The sequence below is a fragment of the Helianthus annuus genome, chromosome 4, assembly GCF_002127325.2.
Source record: "Helianthus annuus cultivar XRQ/B chromosome 4, HanXRQr2.0-SUNRISE, whole genome shotgun sequence".
NCBI classification, from domain to species: domain Eukaryota; kingdom Viridiplantae; phylum Streptophyta; class Magnoliopsida; order Asterales; family Asteraceae; genus Helianthus; species Helianthus annuus.
This window is the reverse complement of record NC_035436.2, coordinates 65241776-65264531: the sequence shown is the minus strand read 5'-3', so window position 1 is coordinate 65264531 and position 22756 is coordinate 65241776. Positions and strand designations below refer to the sequence as shown.

The 22756-nt window shown below is 37.5% G+C and overlaps 1 protein-coding gene across 1 annotated transcript in view; it reads left to right on the top strand.

Moving 5' to 3' along the window:
- The first annotated feature begins 9461 nt into the window (after positions 1–9461).
- Positions 9462–22756, top strand: part of LOC110866935 (glutamate receptor 1.4) — a 30624-nt gene continuing 17329 nt past the window's right edge. The window contains exons 1-2 of the mRNA XM_022116079.2: positions 9462–9542; positions 10514–10721. Of these exons, the coding sequence (XP_021971771.2) occupies positions 9462–9542; positions 10514–10721 (289 nt within the window). The remainder of the gene's footprint in view (positions 9543–10513; positions 10722–22756) is intronic.

Below are 22756 nucleotides of genomic sequence, written 5' to 3'. Positions count from 1 at the left end.
GTCTACTGAGAATTTGTGCTTTGTTACTGCTCTTAATAAAACTGTTGAACCTTCTTCTTATGAGGAAGCAGCTAAAGATCCTAGATGGGTTGAAGCTATGAACAAAGAAATGGAGGCTTTGTTCAGGAATAACACTTGGATCTTAGCTGATCTTCCTCAAGGTCGAAAGGCCATTGGTTGTAAATGGGTATATAGGGTTAAGTATAAGTCAAATGGGGAGATTGAAAGGTTTAAAGCTCGGCTGGTTGCTAAGGGCTTCAACCAAAGAGAAGGTCTTGATTTTGGAGAGACCTTCTCGCCTGTGGTTAAAATGGTAACAGTTAGGACTGTTATAGCCTTAGCTGTTTCTTATAATTGGCCTTTGTATCAGCTTGATGTTGATAATGCCTTCTTGCATGGAACTATTAGTGAGGATGTGTACATGAAATTGCCTCAAGGTTATTATTCTAAAAATGAATTAAAAGTTTGTAAACTTGTTAAGTCTTTATATGGCCTTAAGCAGGCTCCTAGAAAATGGAATGAAAGACTTACTGATGTTTTGTTAAGTTCTGGTTATGTTCAAAGTAAGTGTGATCACTCCTTATTTGTCATGTTGAAAGAAAGTGTTACTGTCTTCTTGTTGGTTTATGTTGATGATGTAGTTGTTACAGGAAACTCAGAATATGAAATTAAAAAGATTAAAACCATTTTGCATGAAACTTTCAAGATAAAAGATTTAGGCATTTTAAAATATTTTTTAGGTATTGAGGTTTTATATGATAAGGATATTATTTGCCTAAATCAAAGAAAGTATTGTCTTGAACTTCTAAATGAATATGGTTTTTTAGGTTGTAAACCTGTTTCTACTCCTATTGAACTGAGTTCTCTTGTTACATCTAAAATTGAGAAAAATCAACAATTGCTTAATAATGTTACTGGATTTCAAAAACTGATTGGAAAGTTAATATATTTGTCCTTGACAAGGCCAGATATTAGCTATACAGTTCAGTTTTTAAGCCAGTTCATGCATAGTCCCAAAGAAGTTCATCTAAGTTTGGCACTTAGACTGCTAAGATATTTAAAACAAAGTCCAGGAAAAGGTTTATCTTTTAAAAAAAGTTCTAAACTTGAATTGTATGGTTTTGCTGATTCTGATTGGGCAAAGTGTTTGCAAACTCGTAAGTCTGTTACTGGATTTTGTATATTCTTAGGTTCTTGTCTTGTTTCTTGGAAAAGTAAGAAACAATCTACAGTTGCTCGTTCAACTGCAGAAGCAGAATATAGAGCTATGTGTTCTGCAACTTGTGAGCTTATGTGGTTAAGGAATTTGTTATCTGAGTTAAATGTTAGTTGTGATCTGCCTATGTCTTTAAATTGTGATAGTCAAGCTGCTATTTCAATAGCAGCGAATCCTGTATTTCATGAACGAACGAAACATTTTGAGTTGGATCTTCATTTCTTGAGAGAAAAGTTGGCTGATGGTGTTATAAGAACTGTCAAGGTTGATACAGAAAATCAACTTGCTGACATTCTTACCAAAGGTCTTACCAGTGATCAGCATGAATTGTTTTGTAATCAACTTGGTTTGATTGACATGTTTAAACCAATCGAATGAAGGGGGGATGTTAAAATAAGTGTCTAAGTTGTTACGTATATTACATATTGTTATATATTCAGTTTGGGCTTTTATTATCATTCGTTGGTTTGGTTGTTACTAGTTTGTTATTGGGCTTATGGGTTGTTTTGAGCCTTTTGTTGTTACAGAAATATCTAAGGGGCTGGTTGTAAATTGGAGGACTGTTCGTGTACGCTGTGGATAGTTCTGGGCTTGAGTGAAAGATTGGAGTATATATACTTTGTCTCTCTCTTCAATCATTCAGTTGATCAGTTTTACTTCTCTCTCTTGTTCTTGTGATCGTTTAGGGTTTGTACGAACAATCTCAGTTGAGATTGTTCTTCTGGATTTGTTGTATTCTTGTTCTGATGATCATCAGTGGATGATCATCTATGTACTTCTGTACTTGTTGTTGATTAGATCTTACAGTTGTAAGATCATTGGGTATTTGGGGGGCAAATATTTTGGGTTGGTTTAATAAGAGTTTTGTCACCTGTTTTGTCGCTATTTCTTGTGTTGATCTGTTGTTATTTTTTGATTACTTGTTATTTCATAAAATTTCACAATATTCAAGCAACTATATTTATATCTAAACTGGGGGTAAGTGATGGATAAAAGAGTTTGAGTCCCGCGTGCGTGCGTGCGAAAAACATGTACATGAATTGCCCAAAGGGTAATAAGAGAGACAGAAAGAGTTGCTCACTTGTTTACTGGTATAACTTTTCCTGATTTTAGAGTGGCGAAGCTTCGTGTCGGACAATGTTTGTGTGCATTCACTGAATTGCAATGTGGAAGTAGTTAGAACCCATCCAGCAGATGATTATCATGAAAACATAATAATCATTTTTGACAGAAATCCTTTTATTTGCCCTGTTTACTACAAGCCCAACCCAAATGTTTAATTTAATACCTTCTAGTTAAATCTGTTACAAACAGAATTAGCAAATTGTATCGCTCTCAATTCAAACTCAAACTAATACGAGATCGAATTCTAAAATCAATAACTATATGTTTCATACCCGGTTGTTGAGTGTAGTTTCGTCTGCCATCCTGCAACGTCAATGATGTTCGGATGTTTTCATTTAATTGATAACATATCATATAGGCTGATTTTAACTATTTATTGGAGGAATAAAAATATTAGCTCAGCTCGTATACTTGTGTAATATTGTTGAAGATGTCATGGTCTTTTATCGTTTATATGCTTAGGCTTTTCATGCTATGTCATGAAAAGTGTTTGAACGAGAACGTAGAGGAGTGGTGAGTAGCTTTAGAGGGCAAGGGTCTAAGGATTAGTCAATCTAAGACTGAGTATCTATACTATGATTTCAGTGGTCTAGCCGATGACGATGACACCCAGAATACCATTGAGGATCATTTGGTCCCGCAGGCAACTAAAGTTAAGTATTTGGGGTCGTTTGTACAAAGAGATGTTGACATAGATAGTGATGTAATCAATCGCATACGGGCTGGCTGGTGTAGATGGAGGGTAGCCAGAGGGGTATTGTGCGATAGGAGGTTCCCAACTAAACTAAAGGGGGAATTTTATAGGTTAGCAGTTAGGTCCACCATGTTATATGGAACAGACTGCTGGGCTATCAAGAAGACATAAGCGCAATGGAGGTAGCAGAGATGAGGATGTTGAGGTGGATATGTGGAAACATGAGGTTAGATCGAATAAGAAATGTGGTATTTAGTGAAAGATTAGGAGTGGCTAGTATACCGGATAAGATTAGGAGGGGAGATTGAGATCGTTTGGGCATGTGAAGTGGAGGGAAACAACGACACCGATTAGAGTAGTGGAAACTCTCACTATGGAGGGGAGGAGAGGAAGAAGTAGACCCAAACTGACTTGTGATGAGCAAATTAGGCATGATTTACTAGAGTTGTGCCTTTCTGAGGACATGGTCCAAGATAGGACTTCGTGGAGGCATAGAATTAGGGTTAAAGAATTCTAGAGGATATTTTAGTAGGGTCTTAGGTATATTTAGGGACGTAGATTTTTCTTATCCTTTAAGTGACTTTATAGGTGATTGCCTTCTTGTGTTTATACCTATATGAAGTTGTATGTTATTATACATATTTTACATTATATTGTGTCACTCTCTCATCACTTTCTTAGTATTCGTGACTTCTTATTTCTATATTATTTGACTTGGTGTGTTGGTATGTTGTTTGTTTTGGAGCCGGGGGTCTCTCTGGAAACAGCCTCTATATCCCTAGGGATGGAGGCAAGGCCTGTCTACATCCCACTCTCCCTAGACACTATAAGTAGCTTTGCTATTTGTGTGATTTACTGGGTATGGTTGTTGTTGTTGTTGCTTTTCATGCTATGTATACTTTTAGGCATAATCTCAAGACCACGTTGGAAGGGTATTATGACCCATGTTGATATATTGTGATAAGGACACCCGGGGCGTTGCGTTATGAAAACATGATCACGCATGGATTAACATGGAATACTACCGCCACCTTATTCCACCACGCGTTGAATTCAAAACGCGTTGTAGTGAGCACACGTCGAATTGTTATCATTGTGATCAATGTTTTCGTGGAAGCTGGGCGTTTAACAACCAATCTGATCAAAACCCATGTGAAAAGCGGTCAATTTTTGAATTGTTCCTGAATTAAAGATTTGCAGGAGGTGTTGAGGGAAAAGAAGAGAGAGAGAGAGAAAGGTGAAATGGGGAGAAAGGGGGTGTTGGGAATGTATTTTTATGGATAATTTTAAGAAATGAAAAATAAAAATAATATGAAATGGACTCCCTACATTTGTTTAGTGATAATAATAATTGTTAATTTATTATTTAAAAAGATAAAAAAACCATCACTAGTGATGGACACCCCTAGTAAAATCCATCACTAGTGATCCTAGTAAAATCCATCACTAGTGATCTAATTCTTGGTGGGCCGAGTTCAAAAAGTAAGGATTAGAGCCCAAAAGTAGAGATACAGTAAAAAGGAAAAGAACGCAGCAATGGGAGGATCGCACCCTTAGGGGTTTTGACGGCTGTTTTGTGGGTTTGGCTGCGCACGGAACCAAGATGAAAAAGTGGATGTCGATTGAAGAAAAACAAATAAATATGCAAGGCTAAACACTTTGTGATCTTCTCTGGGTGAATGGTTCATATAGGTTTCGCACATTGTTTGGTTTATGTATTGGATCTTATTTTATTTGTGATGACAAACATTTAAATCTGATTGATGTATTAGTTAAGTTAAACAATTTGTATGTGTTTTAAGTTCTCTCTTTACAATTACGTTCGGTTGATGACAAAACATAGAAACGAGTTGGGTGACTAAGGGGTTTAACTTGACACTTATAAATTGGGTAATTGATATGGTTTGATGATAAGAAAGTGCTTTGATTGCTTTTTTTAACTATTATCCAGAATCATGTCTATATGTGAATGGTTACCCGACCCATAACAAATACCTAATTATATGTCCAACATAAGGGTAGGAGTTGGATTCAAAGTAATTTTTCCTACAAAGTGTAAAAAGTACAAAACACAATAATGTCAACCATAAAACATACTCAAAACTCACAAATAACAAAACGAAGATTACTAAAACGTTATATTAGTGGGTTTTGTGTTGTGTTTTGGAAGATAAGTCTTTGATTATCGAACCACTAATATTAGTGTATTTTATGTCGATTATCATGTTGTGTTTTATATTCATAGTTCTACAATGGTGTGTTTGAAGTTATGGGCTTTTAGGGTTTGGATATTGTGTTTTAGTGATCTTCACTATGTTATTTGTGGGTTTTTAGTGTGTTTTATGCCTGAAATTGTGGTGTTTTATGACTTTGTACACTTTGTAGGAAAAAAAGACTTTGTAGCCGAACCCCACCCCTTAACATAATACTAATACAAATCACAAATTACAACATAATATTCGAATAATTATATGTGAATTTTCTAAGCCATTTAGTCTTGACCAAGTCCTTAGTCATTACTTTGACCAAGTCCACGCAGATGCTGGTTGCTTTCTCAGCCATTTTCATTTTATATCGTGATGTTTAATTTCCAGCCGGCCAGTTGTTTGAAACATTCATCAAGAACCATACGACGTTCTTCATGATGACTAACCGAAATTAAGTCGTCTATTCATAATGACTGACTGAAAGTCTATGCATGGCATTGATTATGTAGTTTGTAAATTAGGGTTTTGCAGAGGAAAAGACAATCATTCTTTGTATTCGAATTGGTGAAATGATATTGTTACATAATGATACATATATACTTGGCGGACATATATTGATAACCGCCAGTACTTAGGAAACAAAAATAATACACTATAATTGTAACATAATTAATAAAAACTATATCCTATAATATGTAAAACATATCTAGCTTATATCTTAGTCTAATAATCCCCCGTAAGCTAGATTGGTGCAACATGAAGATGTTTCTTGAAATGTAGAAAATCCTTTTGCTGCAGTGCCTTTGTAAAGATGTCTGCAACTTGATCTTTGGTTGAACAGTAACAGATTTCTACTTCATCATTTCGAATGAGCTCTCGGATGAAATGATATTTTACGCGAATGTGCTTGCTTTTCCCATGGTAGACAGGATCTTTGGCCAGACTAATTGTGGACTTATTATCACATAGAATGGTAGGCGGACAGTCCATACTAATCTGCAAATCATTCAGTATACCTTTCAGCCATAACGCTTGACACCCTGCCATCGACAAAGCTATATATTCGGCTTCAGTGGATGAAAGTGCAACAACCTTCTGCTTCTTCGATTGCCAGGCAATTGCCCCTGAACCTAAGTTGAATGTATAACCTGAGGTACTTTTACTATCATCTATATTTCCCGCATAATCACTATCACTGAAACCTATCAACTTTCTTGTGCTTCCTTTTGAATATATGAGTCCTTCATTTAAGGTTCCTTGTATATATCGTAGTATGCGTTTACCAGCATCCCAATGGCTCCTTTTTGGCCTCTCCATGAAACGGCTGATCTTACTAATTGCAAACATAATATTCGGACGAGTATTTGTCAGATACATCAGGCTCCCTACTAAATTTCTATATAGATTTTCATTCACATCTTCTTCTAGATCCTCCTTCGATAACTTCTCTCCATATTCCATTGGGGTTGAAATAGATTTGCAATGCTGCATATTGAATTTTTTAAGTAAATTTTCTGCATATTTCTTTTGAGACAACATAATGTCTCCATTTACTTGTTTAACCTCCATCCCCAGGAAATAGTGAAGATTACCCAGATCAGTCATTTCAAATTCCTGTTTCATCGAGCATTTGAACTGGTTTATCATTTTAAGTGAATCACTTGCAATGATAAGATCATCTACATACAAGCATATCACCATACGAGCTTCCTTCGTTATTTTGATAAATAAAGTATGCTCATGCACACATTTTTTAAATCCATGTGATTGAAAATATTCATCTATATTACTGTACCAAGCTCGTGGAGCCTGCTTCAATCCGTACAACGCTTTCTTCAGATGACACACTTTCTTTTATTCTCCCTACTTGACATAACCCTCAGGTTGTGTAATGTAGACTTGTTCATTTAATCTTCCATTAAGAAAGACTGTCTTGATGTCCATTTGGTGTAAGTACCATCCATATCGTGCCGCTTGTGCTAAAACTAATCTTATTGTGTCGAATCTAATCACAGGAGCAAATACATCATGATAATCGATCCCATATTTTTGATTATATCCCTTTACCACCAGCCGTGCTTTATGCTTATCCACATTCCCATATTCATCGTATTTCGTTTTAAATATCCACTTAACACCTATTGGATTCTGATTTGGTGGAGGTTCCACAAGATCCCAGGTTTCATTTCTTTTAATTGATTCTATTTCTCTATCCATGGCTTCCCTCCATTTTTCTTCTTTTACCGCTTCACTATAACTAGTTGGATCGGCGTCGGCATATAACACAAAATTTGTTACATCAGTGGAACCAAGTGAACTGTTTGCATATAACTGATCTACTTGTGCCTTTGTCAAAGGTTGAGAACTTCGATATATTTCTGATATATTACGTGTCCTAATTTCTTCATTCTCTGATGTAATTGAAGATACCTCATCCTCATCTGTTTCATGCTGTGGATCTGGATTATTGTTATCAGTTTGATCCTCACCCTGATCGCTTATTTGAGGGTTGACACCTTGATCTTGGTCTCCGGTCTCTGTTCTTTGATGTGTGGATTCCAGTTCCTCATCGTTTTCATTGTCACATTTCAGCGACGATTCCGTATAACACCCATCAGTCTTAACAGCTTCCCAGTCTCGTCCTTCATCAAAGGTTACATCCCTGCTTATAATCGTCTTGTTTGTAGTTGGATTAAAGAGCTTGTATCCTTTACTATGTTCACTATATCCTATGAAGATTGTTTTCTCCACTTTATCATCCAGTTTACTACGATGTTGTTTAGGAATGTGAGAGTAGGCTATACTACCGAAAATTCTAAGATGTTCTACATTTGGTTTTCTGCCACACCATGCCTCATATGGAGTTATATCTTGAATACTCTTTGTTGTAGTTCGATTTAGTAAGTAAGTTGCACATGCTACCGCTTCAGCCCAATAAGAGTTTGGAAGTTTCTTCATCTTTAACATGCTTCTACTGAGCTCCATTAAGGTTCGGTTCTTTCGCTCCGCCACTCCATTTTGTTGGGGTGTATAACTTGTCGTTAATTGATGATGAACACCATTTTCTTTAAGAAAACTTTGAAAGTCATGGCTGCAATATTCTCCCCCTCTATCCGTACGTATGCATTTCATCTTGTAGTCTACTTGATTCTCTACCAGTTTCTTTAATTCTTTGAACTTCACAAGTGCTTCTGATTTCAGTTTTAGAAAATAAACCCAAGTCTTTCTCGAAAAATCATCTATAAAAGTTATAAAATATCTGCAACCACCTATGGAGTTAGTTCTCATGGGTCCACATATGTCAGAATGTATCAGTTGTAAAGGTTGTGATGCCCGCCATTTTGATTTCTTAGGGAATGGCTTCCTTGTATGCTTTCCAAATAAACATCCTTCATATATGCTATGAGATGTTTTCGAGATCTTTGGTAAACCTTTAACACTATTATTTCTTCCCATATTGTACAGTGTTTCGAAGTTTACATGACCATACCTTTGATGCCATAAAACTGAATTATCTTGTATTATCATACTACATACTCTTGGTGTTATATCGTTTTTCAGATTCAAAGGAAACATTTTGTTTCCTGTCATCCGAACTGTCCCTATGTATCCTCCTTTTGAATCCCTGATAATACATTCTTGATTACTGAACTTCACTTCATAACCTTTTTGTACTAATTGACCTACACTCAAAAGATTATGTTTTAAACCCTCTACCTAAAACACGTTTGGCACCTTCTTTTCCATTCCTTTAACCTTAATAGATACATCTCCGCAACCTAATACTTCGAGTTTTTTATTATCCCCTGTTCTTACTTCTCTTCTTTCCGACTCATCTAATGTAATAAATAAACTCCGATTTCCGGTCATATGATGGCTGCATCCGCTATCTAAATACCAGCAATCTTCCTTAGTTAACTCTTCTATGTTGAATATCATAAACATAGTGTCTTCATCTCCTTCGTTATCATCTTCGTGCATGAGAACGCTGTTGTTTCTTTCATGTTCTTCTCTTTGTTGACAGAATCTTGCAGTGTGTCCTAATTTATGGCAATTATAACAGCGAATCTGCCCATTAAACCTATTCCTTCCTCTACCTCTTCCTCTTCCTGGATATTCGGATCGATATAGTCTAGATCGGTTTTGACTCTGAACCTGAAATGCTTGTTCCATCGGAGAATCATCATATTGTCTTAATCGCAATTCATGCGATTGCTATATGCCGAGTAACTCTTCTGTCGTAATCAGATTCAAGTCTTTTGACTCTTCAATGGCTACAACTACCGACTCGTATTTCCTGGTAAGGCTTCAAAGAATTTTTTCCACTATTCGCTGTTCTGGTACATCTTCTTCATTTAATCTTAGTTGGTTTACAATTATAGTGGTTCTATTCACATATTCCTCTATAGATTCGCTATCTTTCATTCGTAAAGCATCAAATTCACAATGTAAAGTTTGAAGTTTTACCGTTTTAACCCTTCGCTCTCCTCTGTATGCCTGGTGAAGAACATTCCATGCTTCTTTTCCCGTTTTAACATTTGCTATTCGTTCGAATACAATTTCACTTACAGACTGGAAAATTATATGTAGGGCTTTCCTATCTTTCCTGACTTTTCCCTATACGTATTTTGATCGGCTTCTGATGCATTGGCAGCGATTCCCTCATACCCTTCTTCTATGATTGTCCACAGATCTTGAGATTCTAACAGAAGTTTCATTTGAATGTGCCAGTGGTTGTAATTTTGCCCAAATAATTTTGGAATCTGAGTTTGGATACCACTGTTTGATGTTGTCATGATGATGATGATAATTTACAGCGAATAAGAATGAATGATGTGTACTTGTGAACGGATCAGTGCGTTTGGCTCTGATACCACTTTGTAGTTTGTAAATTAGGGTTTTGCAGAGGAAAAGATAATCGTTCTTTGTATTCGAATTGGTGAAATGATATTGTTACATAATGATACATATATACTTGGCGGACATATATTGATAACCGCCAGTACTTAGGAAACAAAAATAATACACTATAATTGTAACATAATTAATAAAAACTATATCCTATAATATGTAAAACATATCTAGCTTATATCTTAGTCTAATAGATTAATTAGTTGAAGAAAAGGGAAATATATAATAAATAATATAGAAAAAGAGCATAACGTATAATTTGTCTTTGTAGCAACAGGAGCTCATTGACTAATGGACATCAGCCGGAACAGGAAGAGCACATACCTTAGTTTCTTAATATTGATTTTGCTTTGCTTTCAGATACATTCGAAAGCACAAGAAGATCCACCCTATATTGAGATCTCAGTGGGAGTGATTTTAGACATGGGATCATGGGTTGGAAAGACTGTTCATAGCTGGATCACTATGGCGGTATCTGAGTTTTACAGGGTCAACAGTCACTACAAAACAAGGATACTTCTTCACAGTAGGGATACTCATGGAGAACCACGGCAGGCTCTATCTGCGGGTAAGTCTGACTGACCTCATGGATAATTTAAAACAACATTTACTTGTTATATAATGAGTATTTCTGTAGTCTCATTTTTTAAAACTTACTTCCAATATTGAATCGTCTAGATTATATTTATTTTATACTTGCTCAGTGGGCCAACAAGTTTACTATAACGGTATTTGTTAGTTGTGTCCATACTAAACGGTATTTGTTAGTTGTGTCCATTACTTTTCTAGTTTAGTTAGTTCTCTAGTTTTTTATTTCTAGTATAGTATCCTATTGAACGATAAGCAACACTTTCGGATAAGGGAGGATTGGTCTTGATCTCGTAGGGGTGGTTGGAGGAGATCTAGGAATAATAATAATTAGCAGATAATGTTAGTTGAAGGTTATAATTATTTCAGTAGGTTTTATTATTATTATTATTGATTAAGTATTCTAGTTGAAATCAAATAAGTGTCCTAGTCTAATTAGAATAAGTTAAGTCTTTTGTAAGGGTATTATATAAACCCATTCGTAGGAGTCAGTTTTATTATTCATACAAGTGTGTCTTGTGTTTATTCGTGAGTCGAATTTAATAAAGAAAAGAGTCGCTCTTGTTGTTCGGAACAAATTCGTGTGTCGAGTGCAAACTTGAGGTTTTGATTTCACTTGTGATTAAGTTTAACAAGTGGTATCACAGCATCTGGTGGTTTGATTCTGCAAGCAAGAAGCGATCAAGAACAGTAAACGAACAGTCATGGAGGATTTTCATTTTGTTGGTGGCGTGAAGAAACTAAATAACACAAACAACAACACCTGGTCTACCTGTATGAGTTCGTATCTGGAGGGCCAGGATTTATGGGAAGTTGTACAAGGTATAGACACCGTTCAACCGAGGAACAATGTTAATGGTGCAGTCAACAAGTGGAAGATAAAAACCGGGAAAGCCATGTTCGTTCTGAAGACTACGATCGAAGAGGAATTAATAGATCATATTCGGGATTTGGCGACCCCGAAGGAAGCCTGGGATGTTCTCGCAACTTGTTCTCTAAGAAAAATGACGCAAAGCTTCAACTGTTGGAAAAAGAATTACTATCGATGTCAAAGAAAGAACTGACTATCCAGCAGTACTTCCACAATGTGAAAACACTATGCTGCGAGATAGGTACCCTTGATCCACATACAAGAATTGGTGATGCAAGAATGAAACGGATCTTGATTTATGGTCTAAAACCAGAATTTAGAACGTTTGTCGCTGCAATCCAAGGTTGGCCTACTCAACCAACCTTGACAGAATTTGAAAACCTTTTGGCAACCAAAGAATCACTCGCCAAGCAGGTGAGCGATGTGACGATAACCGAACCTGTAAAGAAGGAGTCGGCAATGTATGTGAACCGTAGCAAAGGCAAATTTCGATCAAACAAAGGGCATAATGAGAAAGGGAATCAAGATCGGTACAAAAAGCAAAAGAATAGGTCTGAAGGTGAAACCAGTGAATCAGACCAGAAGTCAGGCAAGAAGTTTCCGTACAAGTGTTATAACTGTAACCAGCGAGGTCATATGGCTAAACACTCTCCCTCAAAGAAATCCAAAGAAGGCAATATAGTAACAACGGAAGAAGAACCTTGGGATGTAGAAGCATGTTTTGAAAAAGATGAATATCTGCTTGCACTTTCGGCGACAACAGAAACCAAAGGTAATAAAGTTAACGATTGGATATTTGATTCAGGGTGTTCTAATCACATGACAGGGGAAAAGGAACGACTAAGAAACCCTACAAAGTATGAAGGAAATAGGGTAGTTGTTATAGCCGATAATTCGAAGCATGATATTGCACATGTTGGGGAAGTTCAGTTCCATCCGAAGAAGCAACAAGAAGTTGTGTTAGACAATGTTTATCATGTGCCAGGCATGAAAAAGAATCTGTTGTCTATACCGCAGATTACCGCATCCGGGCGATATGTTTTGTTCGGTCCTAACGATGTGAAGGTGTTTGATCAGTTTGAAACGAAGTCTGTAGCAGTGTTACATGGAAAGAAAAACGAGTCAGTGTACGTTTTATCAGCGGGAACTGCTTATGTGAGCAAGACTAAGTGAAACCAGAACATCGATACTTGGCATCAACGTCTAAGCCATGTAGGGTACGACAAACTAGAAGTTATGATGAAACGAAGTCAAGTAGCAGGATTACCGAGTCTTGAAGTTCGCAAAGATATAGTATGTGTTGGGTGTCAATATGGTAAGTCACATCAACTACCCTTTGAACATTCTGAGCATCGAGTAAAGAAGCCGTTTGAGCTCGTGCATACCAATGTGTTCGGTCCAGTAAAACAAGCATCTATAGCCGGTAAAGGATACACGATTACCTTTATTGATGATTTTTCAAGGTATCTCTGGGTATACTTTATGAAAGAAAAATCGAAAGCTCTCAGCAAGTTCAAAGAATTCAAAAGTGAAGTTGAACGAGAAACAAAGTGTCTGGTAGGGTGTTTAAGGTCAGACAACGGCGTAGAGTATACGTCAAAGGAGTTTGATGAATACCTGAAACAATGCAAGATCTAAAGACAATTAACGTGTCCGAACACTCCTCAAGAAAACGGAGTTTCGGAGAGAAAGAATAGGTACTTAACCGAATTGACGGGTAGCATGTACACAGTAAGAATATGCCTAGACGTTTATGGGAAGAAGCGATGCAGACGACAGCTTATGTGAGTAATCGGATTCCACAGCAAAATATGAATTATATCTCACCATATGAAAAGCTATTTCGAGTAAAACCAAATGTAAGTCATTTTCGAGTTTTTGGGTGTGTGTGTTATGTATTTATTCTAGAGAATCAAAGGCTCAAACTCGAGAAAAAAAGGCTATTAGATGTGTTTTCGTTGGTTACGATAATCAAAGATAAGGGTGGCGATGTTGTGATCCGATAAATGGTAAATGTTATGTGTCAAGGATCGTGATTTTTGATGAAGTGTCATCATGGTGGTCTTCAAGTCATGAAGCTCTACCAGATACTCAAAATCTAAAAGAAGAATTAGACAACGTGGTGAATCTCGGATGGGATGAAACTGAAGCTGAAGAAGTATATGTTGAAAATCTCGAATCTAGCGGTGAATCATCGGGGTTCGGGTCTAGGGCTGCTCCATGGTAAATTGGAGTGAGTCCAGAATCACAAGTCCAAACGGGAGGAGATGAGCTAGTTGTCAGACAATCAAGTCGGTCTATGAAACCGAATCCGAGGTACGCTAATGTTGCCGCAGTAGTAGCAGAAAAGTGTGAAGTTGAACTAGAAACGTTTGAACAAGCTTGTAAGAAGGAGAATCGGAATGAAGCTATGTCGAACGAGATAGGTGCGTTGATCAAAAATCAAACTTGGGAACTCGTCCCTCAGTTTAAAGATGTCAAGCCAGTTTCTTGCAAATGGGTCTACAAGATTAAAAGAAAAGCAGATGGATCGATAGACAAGTACAAAGCACGTTTGGTAGCTCGAGGGTTTTCGCAACAATATGGGCTCGATTATGAAGATACCTTCAGTCCGGTAGTCAAGCTTACTAAAGTTTGAGTATTACTTGCCATAGCATCCAGCAAAAGATGGGATTTATGGCAAATGGATCTAAGCAATGCTTTCTTATATGGCGACATAGATCACGTAATCTACATGGAGCAGCCGAAAGGTTTTGTGAGCTCAGAATATCCAAACCATTTTTGTAAGTTAAATAAAGCGTTGTACGGTTTAAAACAATCTCCAAGAGCATGGTTTGGTAAGATTGGAGAATTTCTAGAGCATCACGGGTTCATATCTACTATTGCGGATACTAGATTGTTTATACGAACTAACGGGAATAAGGTGGCCATTGTTCTTGTTTATGTGGATGACTTGATTATTACTGGGGACTCGATTGATGAAATTATGTTGGAACGGACCCTAAATAGTCAGTATAAGGTAGTTCATCTCCAAATACAAAGGCGGAATCAATGTAGATGAAGTAACACAGCTGTTCCTTTCAATTCCTTCTCTTTATATGCTTTCTGGAATGATTTTGACAGAGTTTCGTTACAAAAGCAATGACTAGGTTTCGCTCCAATGTACACGACTGATTCATCTGGTTTCGCTTATACAGACTATATATAGTGCCTGTGGTTTCGCTCATAAGGCATGACACAAAAGTGAAAACCCCCAAGTAACCAAATAAACGAAACCCCTATTGACTAATAAGCGACACCTCACTAAATAACCTAATGAACGAAACCTCTAACATTACACCTAAATTTGACTTATCTTGGCCTACGACTCAGTGCAAACGTAGTCAACAGACATTCCGTGCATCAACAGACTTCCCCTTGGATGTTGACAAAGTTCTCAGATCCGAGTCTTCAGTCTTGGTCTTTTCTTCCAACACTCTGTCTTCACATCATAAGCATTCTATCTTCACAGATTCACAATCTTGTCCTGGCTTCATCTTCAGACTTCCCTTTGATTGTTGATCCAGACTCCCCCTTTCACAGACTCCTCTTCTCAATATGCTAGAATCTGAGGTATTGATCTGGTTCAAGCTTTGACAATTAGCTTCCGTGGGAATAATGAAGTCCAAAACCTGTGTCTCAAACATCAAACATTACAATTCTATCTATTCAACAATAAATCACAAACTCAATCAGCTTTAGAAATCCACTCAAGTATTCAGATTCAAGTTAATGACCCTGATTACTCGATTAATCTACCAAGTTCAACTTAATGACCTTGGTTGATCATTTGACGAATCAAACTGATTTTGAAAACAATAATTTTCACACATTTTTTTAAAAAAATGTAACAAGTATCAAACTAATGAACTTGTTTTAACTTTGAAAACATCTCAAACTCCAACAAAGTAAGCTCTCCTCATTCTTTAGTCCAGAATTTCCTGCATCTGCTTCAATCTTCGAGAATCCAACGATTAACTCTCCACTTTGGTTTGTCAAAAATAAAGCAGAAATAAAATCTTTTTGGATTTTAATAAAGTGTTCTAAAATAAGAAATGAAATATAAAAAAAATTTAAATTGCAGAAAGTAAACAAAGTAAACTATATACAAACTTATTTTTGGCGAGCGTGTCAGGGAATCATATCAGCTTTTCAGACAGATTACAAGTACCGTTAAGCTTCATTTCATGCTCAGACTTAAACAATTCACCTCGATTGTCGATATACTGATCCATCTTTAATTCTCACACAGATGTCAACTTATTCAGGATACGATTTAGATGTTTTATGAACTTAGCTTATTCATGTATCCCACCTCTTGAATATACTCCCTATCCAGAATACCAATATTCAGTCTTACAGGTGAGTATACTACAATGATATCTGTACATAAATTAGGTATGCGAGGGCCGAGGGATCTCAGGTCGATACTTGCGTATGCGCAGAGAGATATCAGCTTCGACTTTTCAATATGTCCCCTTTAGAGGTTCTTTTAGCTACAAAAGCAGCGACTATCAATTTTATTGTTTCATCTGCATGCTGAAGGTTTATGCTGTGTTTCAAGCATTTGCAAAAAGTATTATCCAAGGACTAGGTCAGAACTTCCATTCAGCAGAAGTCCCGGAATAATACCCCAGACATCATTGAGCATAAAAACCTAGTATATCAGAATACGAGACCTTTCAAACGAGATTTCAGGGGTTACCTATATATCTAAGTAGTGTTCCCCGCGAATTTCACAAGTTTGAAATTTTAGGTTTATATCCCGAATAAATCTACTAAATGTGCGAAAACCTATCGACACATCATTAGTGAGACTGTTTAACTCATTTAGTCTTTACAAATCTTTAGCATACTGTAATTGTCTAGCTGATGTACTATCATTTTCCCTTTATACACAAGCTCTTTTTCAGATTTTATATTGTTGTATTTTTTACTGTTTTTGTATTTTCTGAAAATATACTATATACATCTATCTACTCCCCCTAAATACCAAAACAAGTAAAAAATCGACAAACCATTGCAGATTGTTTCTCGTCTTCATCTGCAACAGTACTCTCATCAACGCCAATAATGCCATCCGACACCGAAAGAAGCTTCATACCGTTCAGTTTTAACAAATATTTAAACCGATTTTTATCAAAAGCTTTAGTATGTAAATCAGCTTTCTGTTCGTCAGTGTGGATTTTCTCAATTCGTATCAACTTTTTCTCGAAACAATCGTGAATAAAGTGATGACGAATTTCAATGTGTTTAGTTTTAGCGTGATGTACTAGATTCTTTGTTATATTTATAGCGGCCTCATTATCAACAAAAAGAGGTGTGTTAAGAAACTGCAAACCGTAGTCACGCATCTGTTGCTGTATCCACAAGATCTGAGAGCAGCAACTGCTAGCAGACACGTACTCCGCTTCACATGTAGATAACGCCACAGACGTTTGTTTCTTACACTGGCAGGTAACTAATCTAGGTCCAAAGAACTGGCATCCTGCAGTCGTTGATTTAGCATTGACTTTCCAGCATCCGAAATCCGAATCGGAATACCCTTCGAGCGTAAAGTCGCCTTTCCTAGGATACCACAACCCCAAACTAGGAGTTCCTTTCAGGTAGCGTAATATCCTCTTCACAATAATCATGTGCGAAGCTCTCGGGTTAGATTGATATCTTGCTGCGAGGCACGTTGGGTACATGATATCAGGACGTGAAGCAGTTAGATACATCAAAGAACCTATCATGGAACGGTAGAACGTTTCATCAGCCCTGTCTCCAGTGAGATCTGGGTGAATCCCATGATTTGTTGCAAGTGGGGTAGCAGCTGGAGTAGAACTTGACATCCCAAATTTCTCTAGAATATCACGAACGTACTTCGTCTGGTGAATGAAAATTCCCTTAGGTAGCTGTTCAACTTGTAGACCCAGAAAGAATTTCATCTCCCCCATTGATGACATTTCGAATTTTTGCTTCATCACCTGTTCGAAATCTTTGCACAATTTCTCATTTGTCGACCCAAAGATTATATCATCCACATAAATCTGAACTATCAGAAGATGACCATCGACTTCTTTAGTGAATAGAGTGGCATCCACTTTTCCACGAATGAACTTGTTGGGTAGTAGGTGTTGAGACAAAGTCTCGTACCAAGCTCTCGGGGCCTGGTGTAAACCATACAACGCTTTGTCCAATAAGTAGACCTTGTTTTTGTGGATCAGATCGGTGAAGCCCGGCGGCTGACTGACATAAACCTCCTCTTTGACCTTCCCATAAAGAAACGCCGATTTTACATCTAACTGATATACTTTGAAGTTCTCCCAAGACGCAAATGCAAGGAAAATTCTGATTGCCTCTAATCGTGCCACAGGAGCATAGACTTCAGTAAAATCAATCCCCTCCTGTTGACTAAAGCCCTGAACAACGAATCGAGCCTTGTTTCTTACAACAACTCCTCTGTCGTCTCTCTTACATTTAAATACCCATTTTGTATTTATTTTTCTATGACCATCCGGCATATCTACTAACTTCCACACTCCCAACTTCTCAAACTGACTTAACTCTTCTTGCATCGCAATGACCCAAGAGTCTTCAGTAAGAGCCTCTTTGTAAGTTCGCGGTTCGATCTGTGAGATAAAACAACTTAATGAAAATTCAGTTTGTAAAGGTGCTACTGTAGAATAAAAACATGTAAGGCCCTGGTCAATTTTACGTCTCGTGCGAACGCCTGCTTGCGATTCTCCTATGATCAACTCCTCTAGATGATATGAAAGAGTTCGCGACATTACTTCGCTTGGAACATCTACATTGCCCTCCAGATTAGTAACATTCTGATCTGCATCTTGTTCACCAACTTGGTTTGTTTGACTTGAGATCTGGATCTGCTCCCCCTCAGAATCTGAATCACCATGATCAAATACTGGCATGTTATCAGCTTCTTGATCATCATTCACTGCCGACTGATTACCAGGAGCAACTTCATCATCATGTGCACCAGCATTGCTAGGACCTGCTTCATCATCATTTGACGTTTCCCGAGGTCTTCTAGAATACTCAGCTGCTTTGCTGCGACTCATATTCATGCAAAATATCCAGCTCATCAAAGAAATCTTCATCTTCCTCTGATTCTACCCTCATGTCAAACGAATCCCATTGTTTTTCATAATGATAACGCCATGAATCACCAGGATTCTGCGGCGGCATAGTATAACCTTGACATTCAACATTTCCAGCTTCAATAATCCGCTTCTCACTTGGAACAAAGGCACGTCGCATTGGATTTGCATAACCAACAAATATTCCCTCAATGCACTTTGGACCAAACTTTTCATGAGGCTCTATAACAGTACAGGGTGACCCGAACAGTTCTAGATACTTCAAATTCGGTTTGCGGTTATTGATTAGCTCAAAGCACGTTTTGTTGAACTTCTTGACAGTGAGAACCCTGTTGAGCGTATAGCATGCGGCGGAAACAGCTTCAGCCCAAAAATTAATCGGTAAATTTAAATATGCGAGCATAGTTCTAGCCGTCTCGATTAGCGTCCGGTTTTTGCGTTCTGCGACTCCATTCTGCTGCTGAGTGTACGGAGCACTAAAATCATGCAATATACCTCTTTCATCACAAAATTCTTCCATCTTGCTGTTCTTGAATTCAGTACCACTATCACTTCGAATTCTTTTGATGCGCCTTTGGTACAGATTCTCAATTCTCTTGAACAACGCCATCAAACTGTCAAACGTTTCGTCTTTCGTCTTCAAGAAAGATACCCACGAAAATCTGGAATAGTCATCAGTAACGACCAAACAGTAATAATCTCCTGTAATACTTTTGACATTCACAGGACCGAATAAATCCATGTGAAGTCTTTCCAGAGGTCTCAAAACTGAATTGACTTGCTTTGTAGGATGTGACTTTTTCTTCTGCTTGCCTTTGACACAGCTAATGCACTCCCCTTCCAGATGAAAACCTTTGACATGAACTCCTGTAACCAAATCATTGTGCACCAAGTGATTCATCTTCCTTAGGTGAATATGCCCCATCTTTCGGTGCCATAATCTCGATTCTTTCTCAGTTGCTCTGGACACAAAACAATGAGCTTGACCCGTGGTTGTAGTAGCTATTCTCATGTCCAACACGTACAGATCATTAACTCTTGGTGCCCTCATGATAATCCATTCCTCAGGTATTACAAATCCTGGTTTCAAGATCAAACATTCTTTGTCAGTGAAATGAGTAGTATACATCTTGTCACAGATCTGGGAGATACTCAGCAGATTATTCTCCAGCTCAGCAATGTAGTTAACTCTTTCAAACGTCACAATCCCGTTGGATAATGTTCCTTCACCAATAATCCTTCCTCCTTGATTACCCGCAAAACCTACGTATGCTCCATTTATGTTTCTTACATCATACAGCAACACAGTCTTCCCTGTCATATGTTTTGAAGCTCCACTATCCATAATCCATCTGGATACAAGTTTTGGAAGATCCTGCACATAATAAACTTTGACTTAACCAACTTCAATAAAGATGTCGATTCATGCTTCGCGATCCAGGAAGCTCCGGCAATTCAAACTGCTTAGTCAAACATGGTGTCCACCCAGGCCTCATCAGCCTTGGGTGTAACCTTGACAGTTTTAACTCTCGCAACTTGAATTTAAAGTTTTCAGCCTTCAGAGGTGGAAAATTCGCATCATAATCAACTTGAATTGAATCCTCAGAAGGTGAAATCTTTTTCTCTGTTTTCGGTTTCCAAACTTGTTGAGATAATGCAACCCGTTTGTAAAATTTGTCATTTTTAGTTACCAACTTCTTTACGGGTTCACTTTTCACTTTGATGTTGTCATTTTTCACACTCTTTGTCTCAACAACGATTGGTTCTTTACCCTTCACATCAACTTTCTTCTGTTGAGTCTTCACAGTTTCAGTCTTAGGCTTTACGTTGGTACACTTTCGTGCAATGTGACCAACTTGATTACATCTGAAGCATGTTCGAGTATCAACTACCCGACTTGTGCCTTCAAACTGAGCCTGTGAAGCTCTTTTCTCAAAGAACTCTTTATTTGATCTTGAAAAAATTTCTTTTTCTTCATCAGCAAGTGAACTCGAACTGTTCACAAACACCTTCTTCTCAACAAACCTTTTGTTTGGAACATTTCTTTTCTGATACGGCTTACCCCCCTGATAACCACCCGACCAATTGTTTCGATTCTTGTTGTTATTATAAAAAACGCGATGGTTTAACAGATTTCTTGTTGTAAACTTTTTCTTTCTCAAAACTCATTTTTCTCTTTGTTTGACTCAGATTGTTAACTTCTAACAACTCGACTTCAATCAACTTGAAAACATTTGTCAATTTGTTCATGTTAACATTCTCAATCGGAAACTCTGAATCCGAAAACAACTTATCTGAACCTAACATCTTGTACATGACAAGATTTGATTCTTCATTTAAGAGGTTCTTGGACTTTTGTTTCGGAATGTATTTGTCCAAGAAACACCCATCTTCCTCAGTAGTGTCACTATCCGTTTTTAGCACATTTTCAACAACACCTTTTACAATATCATTTTGGACACTATCGTCATTGGAAGATGTGAAGTGACATTAATTGAATCCGGAAGATTCATTTCACTTTCTTCCTCAATTTCAACCAACCCTGATTGCTTTTTCGTGTAATTATCCAAAATCGGCGGTGGAAGTCTATGAAAACCCACCCCGGTTCCATCAGAATAAACATCTTCGCCAACTTTGTTTTTCCCGATGGGTTTAGGAACAATGTGTTGCAAAACAAAGCTTGCGGAGCTGTAACATTTAAGCTTCAACTGGATTCGCTCGTTTTCAATTTCAGCCTCTTGAAATTTAAGCTTCAGTTTAGCGATTTCATCCAGTTGTTGGTTGATTGATTCTTCTTTTACTCTCAGCACTGCTTTTAGGTGAACGTTTTCTTTATAAGTTTTACCATTCCGATCATCATTATCTTTCATTATAAGTTTCTTTATAAGTTTTACCATTCCGATCATCATTATCTTTCATTATCTCAGCACTGCTGACGGTTTTCAAGAATCAACTTTTCATTTTCTTTTTTAACTCTTTCATGATCAATTTTATCATTTTCAATTTGGTTAGTTAATTCTTTTATCCGTTCAGTTGAAGCTTTAACTCTTTTGTCACGATCAAGAATTTGATTCTCAACGCTTCTGACTTTTGCTGTTAGATCTTCAACTTTCTTTCCGTTGAGATACGTGACTGTATTACAAAATTTGCACTCTTTGATGCAATTTTTGCATTCAACATTTCCATCAGTTTTCTTACCTGACGCATTTGTTGACAAGTTTGAACTGACCTGGCTTTTTGACTCAGACACGGAGTTAGAGTCTACCTCAAGTGCCTTAGCAGCCGGCACTTTGTCAGCCATTTTTCCGAGATTTTCAGCATTCAACTCTTGCATTGTGTCAATAACCCCAGTATCAATTTTCTTTGTCTTCTCTATCTCTTCTTTCTCCTTCTTCTCTTTCTCTTTCTCGTCTCCAGTTCCCCACCATTTATTCTTCCAATAATCATCCTCAGCTTTGAACTCCTTGATTATTGCCTCCAGATCAAGAGTTTTGTCATCGACCGCAATATTTCCAAATGGATCAAGATAACACTCCCTGTCCGGATCCCATCTTCTTGCTTTCTTTGCTTCCAGATAGATACCAGATATTCGAATTATTGTGTTTTCAGCCAACATTTTTAAATGTTTATACTTCTGCTCTTCAGTTCTGTTGTCTTTCCACGGAATAGGTTCGGTTCTTGCCATGAATGCATAGCCTACCACATCTTCCTCCGGTAGAACCTCTTTACTCCAATCATACCCTTCATCGTTGTAAATCACCGCAAGAGCTCTAGATTTCTCTTTGTTGTCTTCAACCTGCTTCAATCTAGGCGGCTCGGATTTATTCTGATGATATATCGCCTTCTTGTAATAATCTTCTCTGAAAGGGTTCTCCGACTCATCAGCATATGCGTTTCTGCATTCTCGCTTGAAGTGACCTTTCTGCTTACACTTGAAGCACGTCACCTTGGACTTATCAAAACCCAGCTTGGTAGATGGACCACCAATTGTCTTCCTGCCTG